Source organism: Salvelinus fontinalis, unplaced genomic scaffold (assembly GCF_029448725.1).
Source record: "Salvelinus fontinalis isolate EN_2023a unplaced genomic scaffold, ASM2944872v1 scaffold_0783, whole genome shotgun sequence".
Taxonomy (NCBI): Eukaryota; Metazoa; Chordata; class Actinopteri; order Salmoniformes; family Salmonidae; genus Salvelinus; species Salvelinus fontinalis.
Genome location: NW_026600992.1, coordinates 35001 through 42500, shown reverse-complemented (window position 1 = coordinate 42500; position 7500 = coordinate 35001). Strand labels below are relative to the sequence as shown.

General features: G+C 47.8%; 1 protein-coding gene across 2 annotated transcripts in view; it reads right to left on the bottom strand.

Annotated features, from left to right (window-relative positions):
- LOC129847339 (coiled-coil domain-containing protein 171-like) overlaps window positions 1-7500 on the bottom strand; it is a gene marked incomplete at its 5' end in the record, with an annotated part of 71140 nt that overhangs the window by 29167 nt on the left and 34473 nt on the right. The window contains 2 exon segments of one of the 2 annotated variants that reach the window (XM_055915103.1): window positions 2718-2785; window positions 4367-4396. In XM_055915103.1, coding sequence (XP_055771078.1) covers window positions 4379-4396 — 18 coding nt within the window. 2 annotated transcript variants of the gene reach the window in all.

Sequence of the window (7500 nt, the reverse complement as noted above, 5' to 3'; positions counted from 1 at the left end):
GGTATAGTGTCTGGGTGCTAGTGTGTAGGGTGCTAGTGTGTAGGGTATAGTGTCTGGGTGCTAGTGTGTAGGGTGCTAGTGTTTAGGGTGCTAGTGTGTAGGGGATAGTGTTTAGGGTGCAAGTGTGTAGGGGATAGTGTTTAGGGTGCTAGTGTTTAGGGTGCTAGTGTGTAGGGTGCTAGTATTTAGGGTGCTAGTATTTAGGGTGCTAGTGTTTAGGGTGCTAGTGTGTAGGGTATAGTGTGTAGAGTATAGTGTCTGGGTGCTAGTGTGTAGGGTGCTAGTGTTTAGGGTGCTAGTGTGTAGGGGATAGTGTTTAGGGTGCTAGTGTGTAGGGTATAGTGTCTGGGTGCTAGTGTGTAGGGTATAGTGTGTAGGGTATAGTGTCTGGGTGCTAGTGTGTAGGGTGCTAGTGTGTAGGGTGCTAGTGTGTAGGGTATAGTGTCTGGGTGCTAGTGTGTAGGGTGCTAGTGTGTAGGGTGCTAGTGTGTAGGGTATAGTGTCTGGGTGCTAGTGTGTAGGGTGCTAGTGTGTAGGGTGCTAGTGTGTAGGGTATAGTGTCTGGGTGCTAGTGTGTAGAGTATAGTGTGTAGGGTGCTAGTGTGTAGGGTATAGCGTGTAGGGTATAGTGTCTGGGTGCTAGTGTGTAGGGTGCTAGTGCGTAGGGTATAGTGTGTAGGGTGCTAGTGTGTGGGGTATAGTGCGTATGGTATAGTGTGTAGGGTATAGTGTGTAGGGTGCTAGTGCGTAGAGTATAGTGTGTAGGGTATAGTGTGTAGGGTATAGTGTGTAGGGTATAGTGTGTAGGGTATAGTGTGTAGGGTGCTAGTGCGTAGGGTATAGTGTGTAGGGTGCTAGTGCGTAGAGTATAGTGTGTAGGGTATAGTGTGTAGGGTATAGTGTGTAGGGTATAGTGAGTAGGGTATAGTGTGTAGGGTATAGTGTCTGGGTGCTAGTGTGTAGGGTGCTAGTGCGTAGGGTATAGTGTGTAGGGTGCTAGTGTGTGGGGTATAGTGCGTAGGGTATAGTGTGTAGGGTATAGTGTGTAGGGTGCTAGTGCGTAGGGTATAGTGTGTAGGGTGCTAGTGTGTAGGGTATAGCGTGTAGGGTATAGTGTCTGGGTGCTAGTGTGTAGGGTGCTAGTGCGTAGGGTATAGTGTGTAGGGTGCTAGTGTGTGGGGTATAGTGCGTATGGTATAGTGTGTAGGGTATAGTGTGTAGGGTGCTAGTGCGTAGAGTATAGTGTGTAGGGTATAGTGTGTAGGGTATAGTGTGTAGGGTATAGTGTGTAGGGTATAGTGTGTAGGGTGCTAGTGCGTAGGGTATAGTGTGTAGGGTGCTAGTGCGTAGAGTATAGTGTGTAGGGTATAGTGTGTAGGGTATAGTGTGTAGGGTATAGTGCGTAGGGTATAGTGTGTAGGGTATAGTGTCTGGGTGCTAGTGTGTAGGGTGCTAGTGCGTAGGGTATAGTGTGTAGGGTGCTAGTGTGTGGGGTATAGTGCGTAGGGTATAGTGTGTAGGGTATAGTGTGTAGGGTGCTAGTGCGTAGAGTATAGTGTGTAGGGTGCTAGTGCGTAGAGTATAGTGTGTAGGGTATAGTGTGTAGGGTATAGTGCGTAGGGTATAGTGTGTAGGGTGCTAGTGTGTAGGGTATAGTGTGTAGGGTATAGTGTGTAGGGTATAGTGTGTAGGGTATAGTGCGTAGGGTATAGTGCGTAGGGTATAGTGTGTAGGGTATAGTGTGTAGGGTATAGTGTGTAGGGTATAGGGTGCTAGTGTGTAGGGTATAGTGTGTAGGGTATAGTGTGTAGGGTGCTAGTGTGTAGGGTATAGTGTGTAGGGTATAGTGTGTAGGGTATAGTGTGTAGGGTGCTAGTGTGTGGGGTATAGTGTGTAGTGTATAGTGTGTAGGGTATAGTGTGTAGGGTATAGTGTGTAGGGTATAGTGTGTAGGGTATAGTGTGTAGGGTGCTAGTGCGTAGGGTATAGTGCGTAGGGTATAGTGTGTAGGGTATAGTGTGTAGGGTATAGTGCGTAGGGTATAGTGTGTAGGGTATAGTGTGTAGGGTATAGTGTGTAGGGTGCTAGTGTGTAGAGTATAGTGCGTAGGGTATAGTGCGTAGGGTATAGTGTGTAGGGTGCTAGTGTGTAGGGTATAGTGCGTAGGGTATAGTGTGTAGGGTGCTAGTGTGTAGGGTATAGTGTGTAGGGTATAGTGTGTAGGGTGCTAGTGTGTAGGGTATAGTGTGTAGGGTATAGTGTGTAGGGTATAGTGTGTAGGGTATAGTGTGTAGGGTGCTAGTGTGTAGGGTGCTAGTGCGTAGGGTGCTAGTGCGTAGGGTATAGTGTGTAGGGTATAGTGTGTAGGGTACTAGTGTGTAGGGTGCTAGTGTGTAGGGTATAGTGTGTAGGGTATAGTGTGTAGGGTATAGTGTGTAGGGTATAGTGTGTAAGGTATAGTGTGTAGGGTGCTAGTGCGTAGGGTATAGTGTGTAGGGTATAGTGTGTAGGGTATAGTGTGTAGGGTGCTAGTGCGTAGGGTATAGTGTGTAGGGTATAGTGTGTAGGGTGCTAGTGTGTAGGGTATAGTGTGTAGGGTATAGTGTGTAGGGTATAGTGTGTAGGGTGCTAGTGCGTACTTGGCTGCCATGCGTAGTGCATCCTCTGCTTGTTTGACACTCTCCTCCAGACTCTTCTTCTCCTGCTGTAGGCCCGACAGGTGTTTACCCAGAACCCTTAGAGACTGCTCCTTCTGACGCACCTCCTGACGAGAGTCCGACAGACTCTTGGGGGGAGAGAAGGGGATGAGGGTTAGAGTTAGGGGGGGAGAGGGTTAGAGTTAGGGGGAGGACGGTTAGAGTTAGGGGGGAGAGGGTTAGAGTTAGGGGGGGAGAGGGTTAGAGTTAGGGGGGAGGAAGAGGGTTAGAGTTAGGGGGGGAGAGGGTTAGAGTTAGGGGGGAGAGGGTTAGAGTTAGGGGGGAGGACGGTTAGAGTTAGGGGGGAGAGGGTTAGAGTTAGGGGGGAGGAAGAGGGTTAGAGTTAGGGGGGAGGAAGAGGGTTAGAGTTAGGGGGGGAGAGGGTTAGAGTTAGGGGGAGGACGGTTAGAGTTAGGGGGGGAGAGGGTTAGAGTTAGGGGGAGGACGGTTAGAGTTAGGGGGGAGAGGGTTAGAGTTAGGGGGGGAGAGGGTTAGAGTTAGGGGGGAGGAAGAGGGTTAGAGTTAGGGGGGGAGAGGGTTAGAGTTAGGGGGGAGGAAGAGGGTTAGAGTTAGGGGGGGAGAGGGTTAGAGTTAGGGGGAGGAGGGTTAGAGTTAGGGGGGAGAGGGTTAGAGTTAGGGGGGAGAGGGTTAGAGTTAGGGGGGAGAGGGTTAGAGTTAGGGGGGAGAGGGTTAGAGTTAGGGGGGGAGAGGGTTAGAGTTAGGGGGGGAGGGTTAGAGTTAGGGGGGGAGAGGGTTAGAGTTAGGGGGGGAGAGGGTTAGAGTTAGGGGGGAGAGGGTTAGAGTTAGGGGGGGTGAGGGTTAGAGTTAGGGGGGAGGAAGAGGGTTAGAGTTAGGGGGGGAGAGGGTTAGAGTTAGGGGGGAGAGGGTTAGAGTTAGGGGGGAGAGGGTTAGAGTTAGGGGGGAGGAAGAGGGTTAGAGTTAGGGGGGAGGAAGAGGGTTAGAGTTAGGGGGGGGTTGGAGTTAGGGGGGGGAGGGTTAGAGTTAGGGGGAGAGGGTTAGAGTTAGGGGGGGGGTAAGAGGGTTAGAGTTAGGGGGGAGGGTTAGAGTTAGGGGGGGGGTTAGAGTTAGGGGGGAGAGGGTTAGAGTTAGGGGGAGGAGGGTTAGAGTTAGGGGGGAGAGGGTTAGAGTTAGGGGGGGGTTAGAGTTAGGGGGGGAGAGGGTTAGAGTTAGGGGGGGTGAGGGTTAGAGTTAGGGGGGAGGAAGAGGGTTAGAGTTAGGGGGGGAGAGGGTTAGAGTTAGGGGGGGTTAGAGTTAGGGGGGGAGAGGGTTAGAGTTAGGGGGGGAGAGGGTTAGAGTTAGGGGGGAGAGGGTTAGAGTTAGGGGGGAGAGGGTTAGAGTTAGGGGGGAGAGGGTTAGAGTTAGGGGGGGTTAGAGTTAGGGGGGGAGAGGGTTAGAGTTAGGGGGGGAGAGGGTTAGAGTTAGGGGGGAGAGGGTTAGAGTTAGGGGGGGAGAGGGTTAGAGTTAGGGGGGGAGAGGGTTAGAGTTAGGGGGGAGAGGATTAGAGTTAGGGGGGGAGAGGGTTAGAGTTAGGGGGGAGAGGGTTAGAGTTAGGGGGGGAGAGGGTTAGAGTTAGGGGGGGTTAGAGTTAGGGGGGGAGAGGGTTAGAGTTAGGCGGGGGGGTTAGAGTTAGGTTTCATGGTGAATAATACCTGGTACATGTTTCATGGTGAGTAGTGATTCTGATATTGTGAAGGAAGGAGTTAGGTGGGGAGAGAGACAGAGACACACATAGAGAGAGAGAGACAGAGACAGGGAGAGAGAGAGAGAGAGAGAGAGAGAGACAGAGACAGGGAGAGAGAGAGAGAGAGAGAGAGAGAGAGAGACAGAGACAGGGAGAGAGAGAGAGAGAGAGACAGAGACAGGGAGAGAGAGACAGAGAGAGAGAGAGAGACAGAGAGAGACACACAGAGAGAGAGAGAGACAGAGAGAGACAGAGAGAGACATAGAGAGAGAGAGAGACAGAGAGAGACAGAGAGAGACATAGAGAGAGAGAGAGAAACAGAGACAGAGAGAGAGAGAGAGAGAGAGAGAGAGAGAGAGAGACACACAGAGAGAGAGAGAGACAGAGAGAGACAGAGAGAGACATAGAGAGAGAGAGAGAGAGACAGAGAGAGACAGAGAGAGACATAGAGAGAGAGAGAGAAACAGAGACAGAGAGAGAGAGAGAGAGAGAGAGAGAGAGAGAGAGAGAGAGAGAGAGACACACAGAGAGAGACAGAGAGAGAGAGAGACAGAGATTGTGAGACAGAGACACAGAGAGACACAGAGAGAGAGAGAGAGAGAGAGAGAGAGAGAGAGAGAGAGAGAGAGAGAGAGAGAGAGACAGAGATTGTGAGACAGAGAGACAGAGAGAGAGAGAGACAGAGAGAGACAGAGAGAGAGAGAGACACAGAGAGAGAGAGAGACAGAGATTGTGAGACAGAGAGACAGGGAGAGAGAGAGAGACAGAGATTGTGAGACAGGGAGACAGAGAGAGAGAGAGACAGAGACTCAGTGAGCATAGCCTTGCTATTGAGAGAGGCTGCTGTAGGCAGACATGGCTCTCAAGAGAAGACAGGCTATGTGCACACTGCCCACAAAATGAGGTGGAAACTGAGCTGCACTTCCTAACCTCCTGTCAAATGTATGACCATATTAGAGACACATATTTCCCTCAGATTACACAGATGCACACTGGCTCAGCAAGGAGTGAGAGAGAGACCCACAAAGAATTCGAAAACAAACCCAATTTTGATAAACTTCCATATCTACTGGGTGAAATACCACAGTGTTCCATCACAGCAGCAAGATGTGTGACCTGTTGTCACAAGAAAAGGTCAACCAGTGAAGAACAAACAACATTGTAAATACAACCCATATTTATGCTTATTTATTTTCCCTTTTGTACTTTAACCATTTGTACATTGTTACAACACTGTATATATATATACATAATATGACATTTGTAATGTCTTTATTGTTTTGAAACTTCTGTATGTTAAATGTTTACTGTTCATTTTTATTGTTTATTTCACTTTTGTATATTATCTACCTCATTTGCTTTGGTGATGTTAACACATGTTTCCCATGCCAATAAAGCCCCTTGAATTGAATTGAGAGACAAAGAGAGAGAGACAGAGAGAGAGAGAGAGAGAGAGAGAGCGAGAGAAAGAGAGAGAGAGAGAGAGAGAGAGAGAGAGAAAGAGACAGAGACAAAGAGACAGAGAGACAGAGACAGAGAGACAGAGACAGAGAGAGAAGAGAGAGAGAAAGAGAGAGAGCGAGAGAAAGAGAGAGAGAGAGAGAGAGAGAGAAGAGAGAGAGAAAGAGAGAAGAGAGAGAGAAAGAGAGAGAAAGAGAGAGAGACAAAGAGACATAAATTGAGAAACCTGTCCAACCAAAAACATAGAGACCCGGAAAACCTGAGTCTACGTCTTCACTATGGTGAATCACTAAAACAATACAGAAATACACTACGGAAAAAGAAGGACCAGCACGTCAGAAATCAGCTCAATGTAATTGAAGAATCCATAGACTCTAACCACTTCTGGGAAAATTGGAAAACACTAAACAAACAACAACACGAAGAATTATCTATCCAAAATGGAGATGTATGGGTAAACCACTTCTCCAATCTTTTTGGCTCTATAACAAAGAACAAAGAGCAAAAACATATACATGATCAAATACAAATACTAGAATCAACTATTAAAAACTACCAGAACCCACTGGATTCTCCAATTACCTTGAATGAGTTACAGGACAAAATAAAAACCCTCCAACCCAAAAAGGCCTGTGGTGTTGATGGTATCCTTAATGAAATGATCAAATATACAGACAACAAATTCCAATTGGCTATACTAAAACTCTTTAACATCGTCCTTAGCTCTGGCATCTTCCCCAATATTTGGAACCAAGGACTGATCACCCCAATCCACAAAAGTGGAGACAAATTTGACCCCAATAACTACCGTGGGATATGCGTCAACAGTAACCTTGGTAAAATACTCTGCATTATCATTAACAGCAGACTCGTACATTTCCTCAATGAACACAATGTAATGAGCAAATGTCAAATTGGCTTTTTACCAAATTACCGTACAACAGATCATGTATTCACCCTACACACCCTAATTGACAACCAAACAAACCAAAACAAAGGCAAAGTCTTCTCATGCTTTGTTGATTTCAAAAAAGCCTTTGACTCAATTTGGCACGAGGGTCTGCTATACAAATTGATGGAAAGTGGTGTTGGGGGTAAAACATACGACATTATAAAATCCATGTACACAAACAACAAGTGTGCGGTTAAAATTGGCAAAAAACACACACATTTCTTCACACAGGGTCGTGGGGTGAGACAGGGATGCAGCTTAAGCCCCACCCTCTTCAACATATATTTCAACGAATTGGCGCGGGCACTAGAACAGTCTGCAGCACCCGGCCTCACCCTACTAGAATCCGAAGTCAAATGTCTACTGTTTGCTGATGATCTGGTGCTTCTGTCACCAACCAAGGAGGGCCTACAGCAGCACCTAGATCTTCTGCACAGATTCTGTCAGACCTGGGCCCTGAAAGTAAATCTCAGTAAGACCAAAATAATGGTGTTCCAAAAAAGGTCCAGTCGCCAGGACCACAAATTCCATCTAGACCCCGTTGCCCTAGAGCACACAAAAAACTATACATACCTCGGCCTAAACATCAGCACCACAGGTAGCTTCCACAGAGCTGTGAACGATCTGAGAGACAAGGCAAGAAGGGCATTCTATGCCATCAAAAGGAACATAGATTTCAACATACCAAT